We start from the raw sequence: 23,083 nt of genomic DNA, 5'->3' as shown, positions 1-23,083 counted from the left end.
TAGTCTCCCTAAGTTCCTGCTCATCATCAGTGGAGTTGAATGACTCAGTTCAGTTGCCTACATGTACGGATCTAGCAGCATCCAAGACATCTTACTGGCTGTCAGATGTCACACGAAACCTACAGAAACCTTATGATCTCCTGGAGCTGCAGCTGAAGGCCAGGGTGGTACCCTTGGGGTACCTACTCCTCTCATCAGTACAGTCAGCATGGTTTAGGGCAGGACTCATTCAACCAAAGGGGACTATCTATTTTCAGATGAAAGGGATCACTCCATTGACTGTAAAGAGCTAAGTTTGCCTAGTTGTGATGATAACACCAAAGTAGATAGCTGCATTAAACAATTGTATCTCCCCCTAGAACTAGGTGAGCCAAATCCCAACCCAGGGTTACTCATGTGAGTTTAAGTTTTAGGGAATTAAACAGAATATTCAAATGGCCACAAGATGTCACCAGTTCTTCATAGAAATTTCCAAATGGAAATGTTGGTACAGCAAGGAAAAAAACCCCACCATTAATGAACAGTTTCAGCTCCTCTAAGCAGTGCATACATAACTAACTTTACATATATATAAGTATATAAATGTAATATAAATTATGCAATAGGTTTTTGTATACATGCATATTGCATATAATACAATAATATATATATTCTATAATGTAAATGAAAACAAAATGAGGTAAAGAGGTCTGGATTTTGAGGGTTTTCCACTTTTCCTAGGGAAAAAAAAAAAAGATAATTTTTGTGTTAAAAGCTAGGGCTTCTGAGTATGACTTTTTGCCAGCACATTTTGCTTTCAGGAAAAATGTTTTTGTTCTAGAAGAGAATGTTTTCTGTAAAAAATAAAGACAGAGGAAGCAAGCTGTCCTTCTGTTTTTGATAGCCTCTAAGTCACAGCTGGGAGATCAGATGCTCCAACATCCCATGTATAAATACATAAACTAAGACAAAAGGAATATGCACACTAACTCTGAGATCTCAAACCTGCTCTGATCATCTCGGAAAGCAGCTTTTAGATGTTACCCTGTCTTGAAACAGCCACAATCTATGTTCTTAGCTTTGCTGAAATACATTCTCCATATTTTTCTTTTCCAGCGAAGCACATCCGACTGGGGGTATGTTGGAGATCTGGTGAGTTTTTTTCTTCCTCTGTGGAAAATAATACTGAACAAAGTGATTTTCTAGTTAACCATTTTTTGGAAATCAATCCTTTTGTTTGTTCAGTTCCTTGTTTTTACTGCTGGTTGGATATTAACCTATTTTCTTTAAACAGAGCACTGTTTGCACAATACTGTTTATACAACTGCTCTTGGAGGGAGAAGGGTATGGTAAATATGAAGAAATAAGCAACAAAAGTGATTAGTCAAAGGCAATATCTTAATATACCAGTTTAATACTTGTTCTCCCACTGTTGTGGTTTAACCATTTACAAGACTAGGTCAGTAACCAGCACTTCAGGTCTCCTTTCTTTAGGACCTTTATTGAAAATGTAAGCTCTCTCCTCCCCAATATATAACGTTGAGGATTACTGTGTACCCTTCTATGCTGGATTGCACCAACAGGGTCATTCCAAGGACTGGTTGCACAGTCAAAAGCAAGGAAAACATTCCAGCTTAATAAATTCCCCCTTTCAGATGAAATGTTATAATGAGCTATACTCACATGAGTATCCTGCCACAATTGCCAGGTAAAATATGGAGGTGTCTTGATCTTGAGTTCATGTCCCATCTGGCTGCCATATTGTAATGGACAGCAGTTGAAAAAAAGGCACTGAGACTATAAAAGGGGTTGATGTTGCCCTCTAGGGCACATTTTCTAGCTATGGCCCAAATTTATAGAATAATTTTGTCAATTACAGGTGGAGGACGATGACAAGATAGGTCTTTACAGCTACAAAGTTCAATCCACTATAACGTCACGGTTGGCCAACACAATGATCCAAGCCAAAATGGTGAATAACGCAAAAAGGTCCCAGCACATAGTGTTTGATGTACAAGTCCCCAAAGGAGCTTTTATTGACAACTTTACTATGTAAGTAGTGGGCAGACATCAGCCTTGTGCTCTGGCAGGGTTCAATGTGGCGGCAGAATGTGGTGGGAGGGAAGTATTTGTAAAAGCAAAACACCTCTTATTATTTTCCAGCTTCAGTGTAATTTTAGCAGGCTTTCTCAAAGAAAAAAGGCTCATGTCATCATACCATCTGTCTGTCCATCTCTTCCTCTCCCGTAATTATTGGGCCATTGGCCAACATCAACAAAATCTGACAAAAAGACAGAAGTCTCAAATAGACTAAGCTCCTACCTGTCTTGTGCAAGTTGGCACCAGATCAAAGGAGAGGGAGAGACCCAAATCACAGCCCTCACTGAGCAGAAAGAAACTAGCCTGGTTCAGTATCCATTCAGAGAGGCAGCAGCCAGCTGGTCAGAAGACATGTCCTGATCCATGTTCCAAAACAGCCATGACATGAGTAACTGCCTGCCCTGCCCAAAGGATGGGGGAAGTGTGAAAGAGGTAGGGAAGAGCAGATCCTCCTCACAGTACAAGAGTGCTGGCTACTTGAAATAAAAAAGCAGGTAGGGAAAAAGATACAGAGCTACTGGAAACCAGACTTCATTACTTTGGGGTTAAACAAGAGCCTTATTATTTAATTTCCCAGCAGATTACATTCCACTGATGTTTTTCTAAAGCGAAGAAACAGTCGTCAATTGTAAAGTTGTTTCTTTTGCAAACTGTTTCTTTTGCACTGACAGTGCTTCTCTCTCCTAGGGATGTCAATGGTATGACATTTACCAGCAAAATTCGGGAAAAATCTGAAGCCAGAAAAACGTACTCTCAAGCAAAAGCCAAAGGCAAAGCTGCTGGAATAGTAAGGTATAAAGATTTTGGCATATGGATATTGTACTGAACTTATTCATAGGAAAACTGAGGTCACCCACTCCAGGAGCAGAGAGATGAGGGGGTGAACCCTGGGAAGGAAAATGGGCTGCTTACTTACAGCAACTCTGATATTTAATTGTCAAGGACTTAACTTGTGTTTCTGCTTTCAGCTTGATAAAACATTGTGCTAACAGACAACTGCAGTTCCCTGGTATAGGCCACAGTTAGAATCAGACCCAGCAAATGCGTAACTCTAAACCAAAATGCAAAGCAGCTCTCTTTCTCTTCGTATTTTCTCAAAATAACCCCACAGCTGACTTTTCAGGAGCAATGCCTTGGACATGGAAAACTTCAAAACTGAAGTGAATGTGCCCCCAGGGACGAGAATCCAGTTTGAAATTCACTACCATGAAATGATTCGAAGGAAATTGAGTTCCTATGAGCACGTCATCTCTGTGAAGCCAGGACGCTTGGCAAAGCACATGGAGGTAAAGTAGAGCTGGTGTAGGCAGCACCCCACAGGTGAATCCTCATTGAGAAAGCAACCAAGGTTCCTGTGAGCTCCATAGCAGGACACTTCATCTACAGCTCCTTCCTTTCATATAGGCTTGGTACAAATAGCCTCAAGGTCGCTGTGTAGACCAGCATGAGACACTTCAAACCAGGAGCTATGTAGCTATATGAGTGAGGAGCAAATGTGTCATGCCTCCTCTCATACTAGCACAGTTGGGCATCTCCTGAATCGTGACTTATTCACGTCGGAACGACTTAGGCAAACAAGATTTGGCGTATATATACCCTTGTGTAAACTTGCCTTGACCAAAGGAAAACAAACAATATTTGCTATTTATTTGGAAAAGTGCTTTTCACAATAATCCCAACTTTATGAGATAGTGTCCTACGAGAGCAGATGTTCTCTGAATGACAGTCCCTCCACAACTAGCTGCCAGAAGATGATTTGTTGTATTCTTACCCTCTTTCTTACACTCATCCAAAGATGTCCTCTGTCATCCATCAACAGACACAGGATACAGGGCTAGCTGGATGCTTCCATCTGGCCATTCTCATGTTCCTGAATCATAAATGTCTCCTTCAGCTTTTCATGGCTTCAGCACAAGCTGTATATGAAAGTTTGCTGCTCACATTTCCTTGGTGCAGGCTGTGATGTGCTTCAAGCTGTCCAAAGGACACTATGTCCTGTCTCCTAGTAGTCTTACTAACTATTCAGAAATACAACCAGAAAAAGCCCTTATCTCAGGCTGACAGGATAAAACCTTTATTTTCCAAACCACCTTGGCCATCCAACCAAAAGGGAAAATACTCTCTGTCCTGTCAATAGCATGAGTAGAGAGGAAGAGAACTCATCATTGAGTGTGAGACCTTATCATCCTCCTGGCCTCCTAAGCCAAAGCAACACAGGCAGAGTCACTTCATGCTTCTTTCGTGCTTTCAGCATAAACAATGGTATCAACCTTGACTCCTATCTCACCACTTGCCCCACGGGGGGGGAGAGACAGGAAGAATGAGCATTTCCACTAAACTCTTTCTATTCTTTAGACACGTGGTTTTTGTCTTTCCATCGTGGTCTATTTTCAGCATTTCATGGATCCCCACCACGAATGAGACTAGCCCTAAAGGAGCATCCTCAAGAGCATCCCAACCCCTAGCTGGAGTTTGCTTATGGATGGTTCATGAGATCCTGGTACAACACTGGCACTGCTTCATACTAATGTCCTCCCTTCCCACCTTTAGGTGGATGTCCGCATTATTGAGCCACAAGGACTTCGCTATGTGCATGTTCCTAATTCACTTGGGGATCATTTTAATGGAATCACCACCATCTCCAAAGGAGAGAAAAAGGTAACAGTCACAGACTGGAAATAGCATGAAAACTTCAGTTTTCACACTTGTTCCATTTTTTCATACCTGCTGGAAGCATGCAAAAATACGGCAAAAAAAAATAGTGTCTTCATTATGGATACCTAAATGTAGGTACAAGATGCTCAAATCCTACAGTGACAGCAGTATAGAAATAGTGTGTAGTCCGTCCATCTTTGTGCAAAGCTTTTCATTTGTAATTCTGAAAGAGCAATGCACTGGGATTGCTGGATGTGAAAAAGGTAAGTGATGAACGTCAAGTGGAATAACCATTCTGGAATAACTCCACAGTCTCAGTTTCAACTGAGAACGTCTGCATAGGGACTTATTTTAGGACAGCTCTTACAAAGCTTACAAAGCTAGGGACATTCTTACCATAGCTTTCTCCAGCATAGCTCTTGTGTATAAGTAAACACTCCAACAGTAGAGAAGTTTTTCTCAAAAAACTTCAAGCAGTGACTCTGGGAGAATATAACTCTTCTTACTCTTACATAGACATCTAATACAAGATGTGTGAATCAGGCCCAAAAAGTCTGTCTATACTACTATAATAATATATCAGGCAGTATTTTTTCTTGAAATCCAGGCTCAGCTTTATGTCTCATTCACCCACATTCCTAGTGTAGCAAATTATTTCAGAGGTAGTGTGTGGCTATATATATTATGTCTTATCTTCTCAGGAAATTTCAAGTTATCCAGTCAAAGAAGAGAAATAATGCCATAAAGTCTGCATAACCAATCACATGACTAATTAAAATGATTCCTGGTACTCAATTTACAGATAAATTACAAACTCTCATTTGTTTGGAAAAAGTCAATTTAAAAGCTATTAAAAATGTTGATAAAACTATGGATAGTTTCAACTAAGAAAATGTTAAATAAACCAACATATTACTTACTAGAAATGGTTTGCATAGCTCTAATTAAAACATTTGGAGCTGTAGATGGGTCATCTTATTTGTGTCACAGTTGCTACTACTGAATCAGCATATCCAGGCAAACCTTAGTGCTGTTTTTCTTTTGAAGTGACAAAGTCCATTTTCTGCTTAAACTAAGAGTACAAATAAAGAAAGAAGAAAAGCGTTCAGTGAAATAAGATATTTCACGAATAGATGAACTCTTTTTGTTTCAATGATCCACCTTTTACACAACATCTGATTGACTGATGACCACTTCTCATTTCAAGGCTCATGTTTCTTTCAAGCCAACGATGGCTCAGCAACGAAAATGCCCCACGTGCTCATCCACAGCCGTAGATGGAAATTTTGTGGTGCAATATGATGTGAACAGGGAAACCACAGGTGGAGAATTGGAAGTAAGTGTTGCTGTTTAACCGAGATGGGAGATCTGTGGATACAAGAACGGCTGTCGTTAAACAAACTGTGCTGAACTTCATCATTCAGGAGAATAAGCATGAGAAAGAGCTCTGTATCCAATTGGAAGAACAGAGAGATTTTAAGTGGGCAGAATGGATTTACTTAATTTACGACTAAGACGTAGTCCTACATATAGTCAGGAGCAGATTCCTGTCTTGTCCACAAGCCAATGTCTTTTATACCTAGCAGCGCTCTGGTGATTTAATGTTGAATCAGAGGACAGAGTCATTGGAAGTTGTACCAATATATCACAAGGAGACAACCAGAACATCACTATTTTTATGTTAACATGAAGCAGAGTTATAGGGTTGAATTATTACAGACAGAACAGTCTTTTTTAAAACATTTTTCATTCCTCCCTATGCCAGTGCATGGCAGTTGTCTGAGAACCAGGCTCTGCTTTCCTTGATAAAAAGTAAGGACTATGGAGTATAAATGGTGTAAGGCTACAAATAGAGAGACATGCAGAACTGAAAGTTAGATTTGGCTCATAAAGAAGAATAACATTTTCTGCTCTGTTACTGTCTTGAGTTTTCTGACATCTTTACTGTAGCTCATTTCACTGCGAATTTTTTTTATTTTATTTTTCAGATTTTTAATGGCTATTTTATTCACTTCTTTGCTCCGGAAAATCTTGATCCTCTGCCCAAAAATATTTTATTTGTTATAGATGTCAGTGGCTCGATGTGGGGACTGAAAATGAAACAAGTAAGTGTTTGACCTCTATTGCAAAATGAACCTCCTGCCAACTTTTCCCATGTGCCCTCCCATACAATTCTGTAGCAGACTGGCACTCAAAATTACCAGCTAAGTTCTTTACACTTTACTCCATCAAAAGTCTCACTGAATTTGGAGAATATTTGGTGAATCAAAGTCTTCATGATTTTACTCTTTATTTGTAATACTCCTTCCATGTTGTAAGGAAGAGGTGATGCCATCAGAATACTGATTTTAGCTCTAAATTAAAATTTTAATTGACAGATCACAAAATGTTTTGCAATGGCTCTGACCCCCTCTTTCTCTAATCTCCTCTACTGAATCCTGGGAAAGTGCCAGTGGGAATACTATATCCCTGCTTTCAAAAAGTTGTGGACAAATTGTTGACAGCCCACTGAAGAGCAGTGACAATTGTTTAGACAACATAATCCGGGTGGGGGGGAAATGCAAAAAATAAGAAGTTTTAGTCTGCAAAAGAAAAGACTTGGAGAGACATAATCAGCCTCCAAATATGCAAAAAATTATTCTAAAAGGGAAACTCATCAACTGACATTCGTGCCCACCCAGGGTAGAATAAGATGGAATCAGATGGATTTACAGCAGGAGAGATTTGTATTAGGTACTAGGAAAAACTTTGTAGTGCTGAGAGGGGAGTTCAGGAGATTGTATATCATGTGTCACTAAGGTTTTAAAAGAACTGGCTAGGCAAACATTAGTCGGGGATGATCTAGGTATATTTGAATTTGCTTTGGAGCATAATACTAAGGCTTGGCAGATTGCTTCCTTGGGGAAATCAATGCTGCAAAACCGGGATACAGGCTAATTGTCACTGGTTTAAATCACACATCTTCACACAGATGTTACCCACCCTGAAATGATAGCATTGCAGACACAGCTAACTCTCCTGAGCTGATAGAAGCAATTCCTCTCTCCTGAACCACAATGTCTCACAAACTGCTTCTCTCTCTCACCTCACTCTGTATTAGCAGGAGCTAAGCAAGGATGGGTTGAGGCATATGGGTTTGTTCTTGCTAATTGCATTTTTTTCTGTGTTTCTTTGGAGAAAAGTTCAGCTTTATGCAAGAAGTGCAAAAAGGAGAGATTTGGATAGCAGATGCTATTTTGGATTCCAGTGCTCATGTTCTTATTCATCAGAGGCATCTGTTTGCTTATAGTCACAAGTTAGGAAGATGCTTTCAGCAACAGGAAGCATAAACTCGTCTTCTCTTAAATTTCTTCTTCTCAGACCATCGAGGCCATGAAAGCAATATTGAGTGAGCTCCGTGCTGCTGATCAGTTCTCCCTTATCGACTTCAACCACAATGTCCGATGCTGGAGAGATAATCTAGTCTCAGCCACCCCAGCGCAGGTTGAAGATGCTAAGAAGTACATCCAGACAATCCATCCCAACGGGGGTATGAGGTTTTGATTGCAAGGTGCTCATGGAAGTTAGATATCACAGGAACGGGTACCTCAGACAACCTTCAGATTGGCAGAGCATTCCTAACAAAAAGCCTGATTCCCAAGATGGGAAAAGCATGCCCTGGGGCTAAAGCAGAGCAAGGATTCCAGTTTATTGTGTTAGGGGATGGAATGGCATTTTCTTCTACTGAATAAGCTACAACAGGTAGAACATAGACCGACAGACAGAACATAGACCATAGAACAGCTGCCTTTAATCTATAGGTCCTACCTCCAGCCTTACAGATCCCAAATACCCATCTCATGCCTTTGTAAAGCAGATCATAAACAGCCCAACTCCAGGGTCTCCACTGGCTGTAAACTGTAGACTACAGCATGATCTACTAAATGCCACCCTGGGCAAAACATTCATCATTTTTGTGCCTTCATTCCCCATCTGATAAACAAGGACAATTGCCTTTTTCAGCCTTACAGCCCTTTGGATGCCTTCAGTTGTTAGTGCTTGAGCTACTTGTACAGAAAGGGCTCACGATCATTTTAATCTATTGCTCTCTGAAGTGCAATTCTGGTTCAGTTGTTCAGTTACTTGTACACCAATAGTGTACATCAGAGACTCCCCAACATCAGAGATCTCTGATTCTGTGGCATCTTCATTCCCAGAAACTTTCACTGGCAACATGTAAGGTAGGATCAACATGAAGTTATAGACTTGTCCGAGATCATCAGTGTGCTGGGAATAGGAACAAATATTGGGTATATGTGTGCCTCATAAGCCTGACTTTGTTACCCCAAATGAACTGCCAGACAAGCTGAGAGACCTGCTTCCATCCAGCAAAGCCAGTTTCCAATGCAGCATTTTATTATCCTGTCTCTGGAGCCACTAATATTTTTCTTTCTTGACAAACAAAATACCTATTTTCTGACTGCTCAGCCTTCCTACTCCTGTTCCTCTCATACTAATTTCTTACACAGTCCCTTCTGTGCCACAAGCCAAACTTTTCGATAGGGTCAGTAAACATACACCTCTTCTTTTCCAATCAAGATATCCAAGGCTGGCTGTTTCTGGCCGATGCCAGAAAAGAAAGTTTCTCCTTCTCTCATTCAATCATCCGCCTGCAAACCCACTACTTCTCTCCCCAGCAAATAATTTGCAACACCACAAATGATCCCACTGGAATTAGTGAGGGGGAATGGAGGGGGGCAGGTGAAGGTGACAGCCTGGGATGAAAAAGGGTATCAACATCCGGTGTCTTAATGGAACTTAGCGCAAAACACGTATGTGTGTGTATATACAAATGTGTATAAGTTAATATAAATAGGTATTCATATGTTTCAACATCACGGTAAGATAAAAGTAACATGCTGGTGAACAAATGCAGGAGCAGATGGATTGCAGGCTATTTCCACTTACAGAAATGTAAATCTTGACTGATTCTGTCGATTTCAGTAAAAAAGAGAAAAACAGAGGTTTGTTTAACACAGTGACCCACATGCAACACATTTCACCTTCTATTTCTTTAGGGAACCAGAGTGCTAGCAGATGTACCGTAAGCATCACAGAGGAGGGGTTTTGCTGCCTTGATCTCAGGTCTTGTTCACGCTGATTAATTCCACTAGAATCTCAGAACTGATCGGGATTCGGCAAGAGACTCGACAAGAATCAAACTTGCTTTCTTCATTGTGTCTTTGACAGGCACAAATATCAATGAAGCTCTTCTCCGAGCCACATTCATCCTGAACGAAGCCCAAAACCTAGGCATGTTGGACCCTAACTCAGTCTCCATGATCGTATTGGTGTCTGATGGAGACCCAACAGTAGGTAAGGATCCTGCTTTAGGTGAGAAGAAAGGCCAATGGAATTAGCCTGAGAAAAACATGCAACACGTAGACACTTTGACAGTAAGTTTAAAAAATTCTGTTTCCTTTTCTTCCAATGCCTGTGCTGCTCTTTTGCCAGGTGCCATAGGTGTCATGGGGCTTTGCACAGAAGCTTTCAAATGATGAGCAGATTATGTTATGCAAGTTATGTACTTCCTGCAATTACAGAAATGCACAAGTCCTGTAGGAGAGGTAATCACAACCTTAGAAGAAATTTCCTTTTCCAATGACCTTAGTCCACAAGGATCTACACAGTCCCAAGTGTAACATCAAAATCAGGAAAATAAAGTAGAGAGCAAATTAATTTGGATTAGATTCGGTACAGGTAAAAAGCAATCGCTTACTGCAAGATGCCAGCCCAGAGGAGGCTGCCATTAAAAGTAAGTTTGAAAAAAAGTCAGTCCCAATGGTGGCAGAGAACATCTTAAGTGTGAGAAACAAGGTAAAGCCTTTATGGAGATGACTTAGTCTGCGGAGAGCTTGAAGCGGTAATTCTGGGAGAAGTCTAGATGCGTTACAATTGCAAACTCCCCAGGAAGTTAGTAAGAGCACTGGATATACAAAGAATATGCATCAGATACCAAAAAAAGAGTTCAAAGGAATTGTCTTCAGTGGAAACAGTTCGTTAATCTCCATCCCGGAGAAGCTCAGACATCACTGTAGGCACTGCAAAATGGAGATTTGGCATCTAAGCTAATTGTCTAGATTTCCCTTATATTAAGAGAGAACCAGAGACACTGGAAGAGCATGAATGCACTTACCTTGATGGAGAGTTCCTCTGTTACTCAGATGGATGTCACCCTTTGTGTATCTCCAAGGTGAGCTAAAGCTGACGACGATCCAGAAGAACGTGAAGCAGAGCATAAAGGACGAATTCTCTCTTTTCTGCCTCGGGATTGGGTTTGATGTAGATTATGATTTCCTGCAGAGAATTGCAACTGACAACCGCGGCATGGCCCAGAGGATTTTTGGAAATCAGGAGACTTCTGCCCAAATGAAGGTGAGTTTCTGGACCACAGCCTCTGAAACTGAGGATCCAGTTCTGTTCAGAGCTGTGGAGCTGGGTAACTCCAGTAGCAAGAGTGGATTTACTGTAGGTTCATAGGGGAGGTCACAAAAAGCATTGTTTCTTCTGGAGAGTTCTGCAAGATGACAATCATGCATTAGCTAAAGTGCACCTAGTTACAAGTTTTGTGGCACCTATAATACATACTGTACTGCTTTGTGTAGGATTTATATTCTATAAAACAGTCCTAACCATAAAAAAGATTTTCTGAATTAAAATTAAGGCCTGGATTTTACCTCAGACCACTTCAGCACTAACAAAAGGCCTAGATACAAATGTTAAATGCTAATCCAAAGTTTGCCAGTGTAAGGAAAAGTTCAGTTCTAGGAGGCTGTGGCTCCAAACCCATGAGCAGCAATTGCTGATGAACAAAATCTTACATCCTTATCCTGTTTCTGTTCACTGGTTTCAGCACCTATGCAGGCTTCTCATACTTCTTCTTTCCCAAGGTGTGCCAGGACACACTACATGGTGTTCTACCAAACAGAGCAGCTCTGAGAGTGCAGCCCCTCGGTATGAGACAGCCTCCACCCATAGCACTGTATGGGTGCATGTTTTCCCTCTCTGGTCCTAGATGCTAAACCCAGCTGTGCACACATCCCAGTTCACATCAGCCAGGTACAACAGGGTCAGAAAAGGGAAGACAGTCTACAACACAGAAGCAAATACAAGTGAGATATATACGTCTAGTTTGGGGCAAGAATTATGTGGGAAGCAGCTATGTTCCTTACACAGTAGCCAAGAGCTGACCAACCTGACAATAGATTCAGGCTCATATACACCCGCGTTCAAGCCTTGTAGGTCTAGGAAGAACACAGCCCATGGGCTTCTGACCATCCTTTGACTTCCACAAGACTTGGGCCAGACCTTCATGCTGTACCCTCTTACAAGTGTACTAAGGTCCAAGTATAAAGGTGTCTGCATTCTCTGGGACAAGGAAAGTCCCACTTGCCCATTAGGGCTCCAGGTTTTGTCACCTGCTGTCCTTTCAGTAAGAGTGGCACATGTGGGAGGGTTGCTTCAGGTACAACAGTCTCACTTCTCTGTCTCCTTCCATCTCAGAATTTCTACAACCAGGTCTCCACTCCACTCTTGAGGAAGATTCAGTTCAACTACCCCCAGGAGTCAGTGTCAGATGTCACCCAGAGCAGCTTCCACAACTATTTTGGTGGCTCGGAGATAGTAGTGGCTGGGAAGGTTGACACGGAAAACCTGCAGCACTTGGAAAGCATCGTCACAGCAACAGCAGTGAGTGAAGGTGTCCCTAGGATACCTGCTCCTGGGGTTTGGGCTGGTTCATTCACTCGTGTGCGCAGTCTCCTTGCTGGAGGTTATTGCCAGCAGAGTGTTTTGTCCGCTTGGGTTCTGGGTGGGAGTGTGGGGAAACTCATGGGGAGTTTGTCCGACAGCGTTTCACAATAGCTTCAAGTACAGCCACAAATAGTCACTACCTGCACCCTGCAGCATGCCAGAGGACCTCCCTTCTAATAAATGTACAATACAAAATTCAGACCTGCACCCTGCAGCATGCCAGAGGACCTTCCTTCTAATAAATGTACCATACAAAATTCAATTACAAACTAGACTAAGACTCCTTCATGCTTTGTGAAGGTGGAGTGGAGATCCTCTAAGGTAGCTCCTCTCATGGCTGAACCTCCCACTGCTGGAGAGTTCAAGCTGGTGGGTCTACAGCGTGTCAGGTCCTAGCACTGTCCTTTTATGTTCTGCCTTGTGGCGTGTGTGATGAGACTTTCCCCATGTTTCAGGGCTGCTCCTCCAAGTAGAGTGGGATGCAGTGGGAATACTACATCCAGATCCTTCTTTCACTCTTTCAGGGCTTAGGAGTTGCAATTTGTTATTTGCTGGAAAAATGAAACACGTTCAATATTCTTTCCTGCCAAAACACAGTGAAATCCAAGGGTCTGTGGGAGAAAGTAGAATTTCATTCCTGTTCCTCAGTAGGAATTGTATGTGAAAAAGCCTGAGGGGAGGATAGCCTGAGGGGATGAGCTCTGTTAAAAGCGTCTTCTTTTGTCATGTGGTAGCACCCTCTTTGGCTACTGCTAACAGCTCCTTTACCTATTTTAATCCACTGTCGCTAAGTGTCTTTAACAGAAGACCCTCTTTGCTCTCCTCCCCATGGCAGTCAGGCTAACAGTGGTGGGACTTTCTGATCTAGAAGTGACCACTGGCAGAGCCAGAGTGGGTCCTTAATGCCAGCCATGCCAAGAGGGGAACTCAAAGCCACCGCATTCTCCTGGCTCACCCTCCATTATCTTTATTTCTCATTGATTGCATAGGCAAATGCAGAGCTCGTCATGGAAACCCTGAGAGATGTTGAAGAACTGGATGGCTTCATGAAGAAAGACAAATATGCAGATCCCGAATTCACTAAGAAGCTGTGGGCCTATCTGACTGTCAACCAGATGCTGGCAGAGAGGTGAGGAGAAATGTGGTCTGTGATGGGAGGGAAGTGAAGCTTGAGAGCAATCTGGTCCTCTCTGAGACCACAGCCATGAGGCTGCTCAGAGGGTTTCAAATGGGTAAGGTGAACAAATCAAAATAAAGGTAGGTGATATCTGCAGCCACATTCCTCCTATTTTTAGCACTTACAGATAGCAGGGAATAGAGTTTGGGAGTAGGGGAATAGAGGAATAGGGGTCAAACAGACCTGGCTGTGGTCCAGAGTGAATGAAATGAATGGGAGATTTGCCTTACAGAGCCCGAGTAAAAGCTATGGAGCAGTTCAGGATGAGTCCCCCCTGAAGCAGAAAGAGGCCTCCTGCTGAGACCAATGAAGGACTGGGCTTCTTTGAGTCCAGGCCAAAGCCCACAAGAGACAAGAATAGTCTTCTTATGGAGAATGCATTCACGCAGGCCCTCAGACTTTCCTTCTTGTAACACCTACCAGTTTGTCTCTATGACTGCTCTGTGGAGGCATTGTCATGGCAACTGCCCTGTAGAGCTGCTAAGCATGTCTTCTGTTTTGTTTTTCACCCAGAAACACAGCCCCCACTGCAGCTTTGAAGAGGAACATCACCAAATCCATCCTACAGATGTCTCTTGACCATCATATTGTTACCCCCTTCACAGCCATGCTGATAGAGAATGCCGAAAAAGATGAGATAATGCTGGCAGACCAGCCCAAAGACCCCAGAAGGGGCTGCTGCCCAGGTCAGTGTCTCAGTCTGTCTTACTCTACCTCTCATTTTGGCTTTGTTCTTCTTGTGTTGGAAGAACAACTGTGTTCATTGTTCACTCCGGGTGTTTGTGCTTGTAGGATAGAATCATAGAATTGTTTAGGTTGGAAAAGACCTTTAAGATCATCAAGTCCAGCCATTAACCTAGCACTGCCAAGTCCACCACTAAACCATGTCCCTAAGCACCACATCTACACATCTTTTAAATACCACAAGGCATGGGGACTCAACCACTTCCCTGGGCAACCTGTGCCAATTCTTAATGAACCTTTCAGTGAAGAAATTTTTCCTAATGTCCAATCTAAACCTCTCCTGGTGCAACTTGAGGCCATTTCCTCTCATCCTATCACTTGTTACTTGGGAGAAGAGACCAACACCCACCTCGCTACAACCTCCTGTCAGGTAGTTGTAGAGCGTGATGAGGTCTCCCCTCAGCCTCCTCTTCTCCAGGCTAAACAGCCCCAGTTCCCTCAGCCGCTCCTCGTAAGACTTGTGCTCCAGACCCTTCACCAGCTTCGTTGCCCTTCTCTGGACACGCTCCAGCACCTCAATGTCTTTCTTGTAGTGAGGGGCCCAAATTTCAGAATGCAAACCAGGAGCATTTAGCTGAAAGGCGAAGTGTTCTCCTACGAATTATTTTTATTTCTGTTTACTAACCTGTTCTGCTGTGAAAGCACGTCCAAAACATGAAACTCAGCTTGGGACTGCAGGAGTGTGGTCTTAGAGCCCTGAGCAGAAGAAACAACAGCTGGCGTTGTAGCGATGAATTCGAGAACATACTGGAGTATGTCAGGCAGTGGAAAGCAGGCTGGGCCAGAGCCATATAGCCTGTATTTTCAGTGAAAGCTGGCCAAATCTTCAGCCACTTTGAGAGCATCCTGTTACAGAAGTGCTCTTTGGAGCCATTGGCTTCAGTGAGGACCAAATGTGCCAACATTGCAATGACGAGGTTTCCAATAAGCCTACAATGTCACATATTGAACATCTTCTTACTGGGGTAGATCTGCCTAGCTCCCTGCACTGAAGCTGTAGAATTGACTAAATCGTATCTTAGCACCACTTTTAAACCTTGGAAGCTTCCTAAGATTGTTACAATCAGCCATGAGCCTACATGGAATGTGAGTTGTCCTAACAACAGAAGTCCCTCATAATTAAACTTCTGGATTTCTCCTTTAAATCCATTACTTCAATATGTGTTGCAAGGCCCTTGTTACAGCAACCTTATGCCTAGACAAATGAGGTGGGGTTGGCTTGTTCTGGTGTTATATGCTGGATTCAGTCTCAAAGTGGCAGCTGCTGACATCCGTGGATGTCTAGCAAGATCCAAAGTCATCCCTGCACAGCCATGTGCTTCTAATGAAACTTAACAGCAGCTATTTTGCGCCCTCCCCAGTCAGCAATTCGAAAAAGCACAACGGTTGCTGTCGGGAAAACACTGCCAGTGCGATGCAATGGAAGCACTGAAAGTAAAAGATCAACTCCTTGAACAACTGAGTCTGGTGATTTAAAACCTATCAATAAATGTTTACATATTTATAATATTTATAAATATTTATAATTGGTTGTGAAGGAAAGTAACAACCTACATTACAGCAACAAACAACATCATCCGTCTGGCATTGCACATTGGAAGTGATTGTGACACTGCTGAAACCCCAAGCGCATGTCCTGCATGCTCAGTTTTCGTGCTCCTTGATAACTATAAAAATGTCCTGATGTTGGCTCAATGAAATGGGGCTTTTATGTCTGTCAATTGTTATTTTTTGATTCATTTATTCTTCTTTCCAATTTTAAAGTCTGCAGCTGAGATCCAAAGAGAAATTGAATAGTTGTTGTTATTTATACTGCATACTACAACTCAAGTTCAAAGAGCATCTGGACAACGCTCTCAGTCACATGGTTTAGTTTTAGGTAGTCCTGCGAGGAGCAGGGAGTTGGACTTGATGATCCTTGTGGGTCCCTTCCAACTCGAGATATTCTGTGATTCTATGAACTCACAACCACCAAATAGTTCAGCACAGAAATGACGCATTCATGTATCATGAATTTGTTATACACGGCACCAGCTGACTAATTCAGACCATAATTATCTTGATTTAGATGATGCAGAGGATTTAAGTGATTTTAATATAGGTTCTCGTGTTTTTGTGTTTGATGGAATAGTCAAAACTTAACAGCACTGAAATCAGGGTCAAGGCATCTGTGGATTTCAGGGACAGTGGGACGTGACTCTTGAACCTTAGCAGGGGACAGAGCTTGTAAAAATAATATCAAAGCAAATCTGTGCTTAGGATTGTGCAACACGTGGGCTGTACTAAAAAGTTTGCATGTACAAGGCATAGAATGGGTAAGCTGAAATAGATTTTTCTGTCTGTCCTTACACAACTCTCATCAGAGCTGCACTGTCTGTCTTTGTAGACAGAGACTGTGTCTTCCACTGAAATCACTCACTTTTCAAAGGATTGACTAATCGTTCTTTTATCGTCACAGGCTTATTGCAAAACTGGACTGTGCATGGGAGAGCTTCTTCATGCATAATAGTCTGTGAAATTAATATGTCCTGGAAACTCAGAACTCTCTGTTCAGTTTATAGTTCCTGTGTTGTCTGCACTGACTTCACATATAACTGTGCTAATAGAAATAGCTCTCCCTGATTAAAAACAGTCTGTGGTCTGAATTAGGCATTCAAGAAAGAAAATGCTGACAGAGATTTAGAAGATCTAGCTGTGCAATCTTCTGTCCTGCTGTTGTCCCCCGGCTCCTTTTTCCCCCTACTGCCCTTCAGAGCAGAGCCAGCAGATGAGAATATGTGCCCTGCTTCAGCTCTTGCCGTTCTCAGCCCAACATATTAAAACAAACCAAGTTTCATGGATCATTTAAGATCATATTGCTTTATGAACTAAGTGGGAGAGAGAGGGCACATGTTACTTTCTCCTGCCTCTCTCGTGGCAGAGGCAGAGACACCTCTAGCAGAAGGGGACACATTAGGAGATGGTATTTTAAATGCTTGCACTTATCTGCAACCTTTATGCATGTGGGTCATCCTAGGGCATGCAGAAAGAGTCTTACCTTTTCTCAGGCACCCCAAACTCAGGACCCAAGTCAGCAAAGCTTTTACCACATGCTAGTATTTTAAAATGCAGCTTTGGTAAAACACTTAAGCCCTTGCACTGGGAGCTTTGCTGAAATGGAGCCTACTCACATGAATAAGAGTTAAAAAGTCAGGCTCCATTTTTCACCAATAGCTTACGGTTAGCTCAACTTCACTGGTAAGTCATATTCCTCTGGTGGAGACACTGGAGTAAATCCATCCTAACTTCATTATACAAATCTGTCTGTTGTAAACAGTGTTGTGTCCGCTTTACGTTGGTATAACGACATCAAGCTCTGATCTATTGCATTACTTTAAAAATTACACTATTAAATACGTCAGCACTAACAAAAACCTACTTATGACTGCCATTTAACAGGTACTCTAGGATTAACTCCAAACGCACCTAATAATAACAAAGGTATCCCAGCCTGGGCCAATGTCACAGCTGTACCGGTCAGCTTTATGCCTGAGCAAAGGAGTCCTCCTGTGTCCTCTCTGAGCATAAACAGAGGTAAAAGCTACAGTATTTCTCTGCAAAGAAATGCCAGACAGCAACACTCGTCACCCAATAATGAAATAAAGGCGATATAACCAAAGTTATTGGGCACTTTGGGAATTTCAGCTTCTGTGACAAGATGTTAAGCTCTATAATGATGGAGGAGTCTATCAGTTGTCCTAATTTTTCTTCTTGAGTTTTCTGAATTGTTGTAAAAGCTGTATCTTCCTTTAGGGGCTAGTCCACAAGAGAATAAATCAACTGCTGGCACTAGCTGATGAAGCTACTTCACTGCTGTTGCAGAGGACATCAGTGTGAAAGGTCCTTGATACAGCCCCTGCTGAAGGGCTGAGCAAGGCACAACCGTGTGCATCCCAAATCACAGCCACCTCAGTCAAATTTTTGCAAATCCATCTAGTGCCCAAGGATCAAGCTTTTCTTTGTAAAATACTGAGTCATTTTGACTTTGAATAGATGAACCTGTAAAAATACGCTCTACGTTACAAGCATGAGACCAGTTTAGATCCTAATAGGATCCCAGTGACCCCATCTTCTGCTGCCTGCTTCCCTGAGGCTGCGGCTGCTCACTGGGCTTAAATGCAGCTTCTCTGCAGTAGCAAAGCTAATGTAAAGTTACTGCCATCGTAAATGACAGATGAATGCTCCGTGGTAGATAAAAATCTCTGAATGCACTGATGACTGATGGATCCTGTTAATGTTTGGGCCTTTGCCAGAGTTTAGTGCCTACTTAAACAAACCAGCTGTGAGAACCATCGCCTATAAAAGCAGTATAACTACAATAACTCTGGGACTATGCCTGTGGGTGGATGTGTGTATTTACATAGCTATCAAAAAAAGAGCTATCAAACTCCTCCTCAGCATAGCTCAAGGGTTAACCTAAGACTTTGGATAGTCAAGAAAATGCTTGGAAAAGAAGGTGAGCAAGGCAAAGTCCATCTTGTACAGGTATTTTGTACTGGAAATTCTTTTTGTTCCTGGAAATGTTGATCAGAACAGGCCTTGGCATCAAGTTGAGGAAGATCCAGAAGCTGGTGAGAATAAGGAAAAATTATTGAGGTCTATATTCAAGAGATTCAATATATTCAAAAGATTCAAGATGTTCAAAAGCTCCTTCACCCCTTGGAGGGTACCTTCCCCACCGTTTCCTGTAAAGACATTCCTGGTCAAGGGTCTAGGATTTGCCTAGTGCACAGGAAGAGTTTAAAATCTTCCAAAAGATGAGGAGTACCAGTGAATGAATAGAAGCTGGCCCAGCTGTCCCCATAGGCAACACTGAGCACAGGGATGTCTCTGAATGTTGACAGGGAGATGTCAACCACCACCAAACCAGCAAAAGCTGGGCAGTGCTTTGCACTTCAAGACGAGACTGGAGGCAGCTGCCTTCAGCGATAGGTGCAGGTGTTTGTCTCATTTGAGGCAAATTTGAAACAACAATGACTTTCAGAGGGGCCCGATCCCACCAGGGTGTTAAACATACTGTGAGAACAAGTCCCGGATAGTATTCCTCAGGGGAGTTGGTATGCAGGATGTATCTTTACCCAACATCAGTATGGTGGTATGGACTTGTAACATGTCTGAGAACTTCTTAGTTTGAGAGAGCGATGTCCCGGGAGTGTGTCACTTCTAGAAATAGGCAACAGCTGGGCATGGGGGGGTTGGATATTAGTTTTGAACAGAGGTGTCACCCCAAGTCCTGCTTTCCGTGCCTTAGGTCCTTTCCTGGATCTAGGCCTCAAAGATGTGTCCCTGTCTGTCTGGTGTGCAGATGGGTCCTTGGTCTCACCTGGAGGCTGGCTTCCATCATGAAGAAATGAAGCTTGGCTTCTAGAATTCCAGGTTGAGCCTATGGCACCCTAGTGTGCAGCTGACCAGTTAAACCAGTAGTTCACTGCACTTGGCGGTGCTCCTCAAGCCAATGGTGTCATGTCCTTTCCTTAAACAGGGGAAGTACATGAGGAGAAAGTGTCTGAGGGGCTTTTGTGAGGAGCATCTGAGAACTTCCTTAGCTACTGCAGGGGTGGAAAGGGCCCTCCTCCTACTCTGAAGAGTCCCAAAAAGTGCTTCAAAATCCTCCGAGGAAAGTGTCTCAGTCTTTGTGTCTCTTATATCTAGGGCAGGTACCAGCCTGCCTCTCACACCTGTTTCTTTTCCATGTTTCAGTTGATAATGACCCACATTTCATCATACACTTGCCCAAGAGCCAAAGGAACATCTGCTTCAATATCAACTCAGACCCTGGAAAGATCCTAAACTTGGTTTCTGATCCTGGTACTGGTAAGGGAATAAAACATAGTTTACTTTACAGCACACTTTTCTTCCCTCAAGTCTGAAAGGTGTTCAGAGGGAGCAGGGGAAATGCCTACAGAGGGCTGTGTGCTAACAAAGAGGAGTGCGGCCAGCAGGTTGAGGGAAGTGGTTATTTCCCTTCATATCTGGAGTATTGTGTCCAGTTTGAGGCTTGCCAGTACAAGAAAGATGTTGACAAACTGGATCAAATTCAGTGGTGGCCACCAAGATCATTATGCGACTTGAGGACATATAGGGAGAAGCTGAGACAGCTGGGTTTGGTCAATCTTAAGAAAAGAAGACCCACAGTGAACCTTGCTGCTGTCTACAACCTCCTAATCAGAAAGTAAAGATGGAGCCCGACACATCTCCAAGATGCATAGTTAAAGGACAAGAGGCAACAGAAACAAGTTACAACAGGTGAAATTCAGAGTAGGAGTGAGCTGTTAGGAAAAATGTTTTCACTGTGAGGATGGCCAAACACTGGGAAAAGAGCCAAGCTAGGTGAGGAAATCTCCATGGTAGGTGAGGATTCCCCTCTCTCATTTGTACTTTTAAAGAAGAAAGTGGAAGATAGATACAAAGAGAAATAAAACTGGGGGCATCCCTGGTGGCAGGCAGAAAAAAGAAATCCCGAAGAAATCAAAGGGAATCAGCCTCATCTTCTCAGAGGGCTTTACCTATCAGCGTTTCTTTAACTTCTGAAATATATGTGAAAAGTGATGAGCATTTGGAGGCAGGTTAAGCTGGGCTGGAAATGTGGTACCGTTCCTCCACTGCCCATCTGCCCCATGCTTTTCACAGACAGCAAAGGACCGAATGGCTTATGAATCAGCCCATACTACCAGCAAGACCTAACATCAATTCCCACCAGATTAACATGCTAAGGGGTGAACGGTAGCATCAGGAGGTGATTTGATAAATTATTCTCTTCTCTTGGCTGCCAAGATGAGAAAAACAGGGGGTCAGAAGACTTCCTGTTTCTGCTGATCCCATGGTACTCCCTGCTGCGATCAGAAGTCCAAGTGTCTAGGTGGTGCTCCAGGGTTTAGGCAACATCTGCTTCTCTGCTCTTCACAGGAGTTGTGGTCAACGGGCAGCTCATTGGGGCCAAGAAAACAGAGAATAAGAAACTCAACACATACTTTGGCAAAATCGGCTTTTATTTCAAAAACAAAGGCCTGAAAGTGGAGATCACCACAGAAACAATAACGCTGAAAGATGGATCTTACGGCATCACACTGACCTGGTCTGACACGGGGCACATCATTCGGAAACAGTAAGTTGCTGAGCATTTGTTGTCTGCCCTATGGAAACCATTTGCAACACAGCGTTGGACTGACCCAGCTGTGGGTGGGATCCAGGTCACAGGGTGCCTACATATGGGCACGTGAATCTTAGCTAGATGTCTGAGCTCTCGTTATAGTTAATGAAATTAGGCAGTGGGGCCAAGAGAGCGATTCAGTTGACCAGACACAAGTTGAAAGAGCTGAATTCCTCTCCCTACTGCTGACTGCATTAGCTAAGACCAGGATTCAGTTTCCTAAACACAAGCACCTAATGTTATTTGAGATACCTTCAGGGTTCCTGACATGATGGGAGACATGACTCACAAAATCCAGGAGACCTTCACCTACAGATTAACAGCTAGCAGCCATGTTGGATACCCTACAGCACTAGACACCTGTTTAGATAACGGGATCACTTCCAAAATCTCCATTCATTGTAGCAAGAGCTTAAATTTGTAGGGCAAAATTTCGTTGCCTGAACATGGGCATGAAGTGTCTGTCCTATTAGGCACTGTCCTGCCAGACCTCTGGGTACCACTCCCAAGGCTGTGGGTTTCTGATGGATCCTCTGTCATATCTGCCAGCCCCGCGCGGTTGTTCTGGATGCCCGAGAGCATCTCAAGGGGCCTGAGAACTTATGCGTGGGCAGCTGCACTGAGCCCTTCCTTTGGTTCATCTCTGCTAGGCTTCTCATATCTGTGAAGAAAGAAAGCAACGTTACTATCACCGTGGGTGAGGAGATGTCCTTCATGGTTTTGCTGCACCGTGTGTGGAAGAATCACCCAGTTAATGTTGACTTCCTGGGAATCTACATTCCCCCTGAAAACCAGTTCTCTCCTGCAGCCCACGGGCTGATAGGTAAAAGGGCTGTGGGTCAGGCGGTGGGAATGGCAGGGCACTAGGAAGGGTTTTTGCTAGATCTTTGAGCGAATTAGTTGATGTCAGTGTCTTGATGGGGAAGGTGTGAAAACTATTCAAATAGAAAATGGGGGAGATTCCTGTAATGTCCTGGAAGCCCCAAGGACATTGTAGAACACCAGGGACCAAGATATTATTCCTTGTCCCGGCTGGGGAGGGTGTTTTCCAAAACAGGTCTGACTAGACTTGGTGACACTGTGATGGGGCTTGCCCCGCCTGGCTAATCTGCTGCCGGTTGAAAATAAAAAGACTGAAACAAACCCCCCAAACCTTCTTTCTGAGAAGACTTCTGTGCAAACATTTGTAATTCAGCTCTCCCCTAAATGACAGCCATTTTCTGGCAATGGTATAAAACAAACGCAAGGGTTCAGTTCACAGGGAAAATCAGCCCTCCGAGCCCCGGACCCACCCACGGCTCCTTTTAAGATGTGGGAATCCTGAGCAGCAGAGGTTGTTTTCCCAAATATTCTTTCAGTCTGCTTTCTTAGAAGAAGTTTGCTGGCTCAGAAGCAGAGCTTTTTACCCTCCCAGTGTGGGTGATCCGATAGCGCTGGAGACACGATGC

General features: G+C 43.1%; 1 protein-coding gene across 1 annotated transcript in view; it reads left to right on the top strand.

Moving 5' to 3' along the window:
* The window catches only part of ITIH2 (inter-alpha-trypsin inhibitor heavy chain 2), a 29,809-nt gene that overhangs the window by 5,607 nt on the left and 1,119 nt on the right, over positions 1-23,083 (top strand). Inside the window, exons 3-19 of the mRNA XM_009580627.1 lie at positions 1,096-1,131; positions 1,859-2,031; positions 2,767-2,871; positions 3,203-3,365; positions 4,630-4,737; positions 5,942-6,070; positions 6,723-6,839; positions 8,095-8,263; positions 9,964-10,089; positions 10,967-11,148; positions 12,277-12,462; positions 13,515-13,654; positions 14,216-14,388; positions 17,885-18,019; positions 20,186-20,299; positions 21,392-21,590; positions 22,286-22,458. Of these exons, the coding sequence (XP_009578922.1) occupies positions 1,096-1,131; positions 1,859-2,031; positions 2,767-2,871; positions 3,203-3,365; positions 4,630-4,737; positions 5,942-6,070; positions 6,723-6,839; positions 8,095-8,263; positions 9,964-10,089; positions 10,967-11,148; positions 12,277-12,462; positions 13,515-13,654; positions 14,216-14,388; positions 17,885-18,019; positions 20,186-20,299; positions 21,392-21,590; positions 22,286-22,458 (2,428 nt within the window). The remainder of the gene's footprint in view (positions 1-1,095; positions 1,132-1,858; positions 2,032-2,766; positions 2,872-3,202; positions 3,366-4,629; positions 4,738-5,941; positions 6,071-6,722; positions 6,840-8,094; positions 8,264-9,963; positions 10,090-10,966; positions 11,149-12,276; positions 12,463-13,514; positions 13,655-14,215; positions 14,389-17,884; positions 18,020-20,185; positions 20,300-21,391; positions 21,591-22,285; positions 22,459-23,083) is intronic.

Source organism: Fulmarus glacialis, unplaced genomic scaffold (assembly GCF_000690835.1).
Source record: "Fulmarus glacialis isolate BGI_N327 unplaced genomic scaffold, ASM69083v1 scaffold12606, whole genome shotgun sequence".
Taxonomy (NCBI): domain Eukaryota; kingdom Metazoa; phylum Chordata; class Aves; order Procellariiformes; family Procellariidae; genus Fulmarus; species Fulmarus glacialis.
Note: the sequence above shows the minus strand (reverse complement) of the source record. Positions and strands in the feature narration are given on the sequence as shown.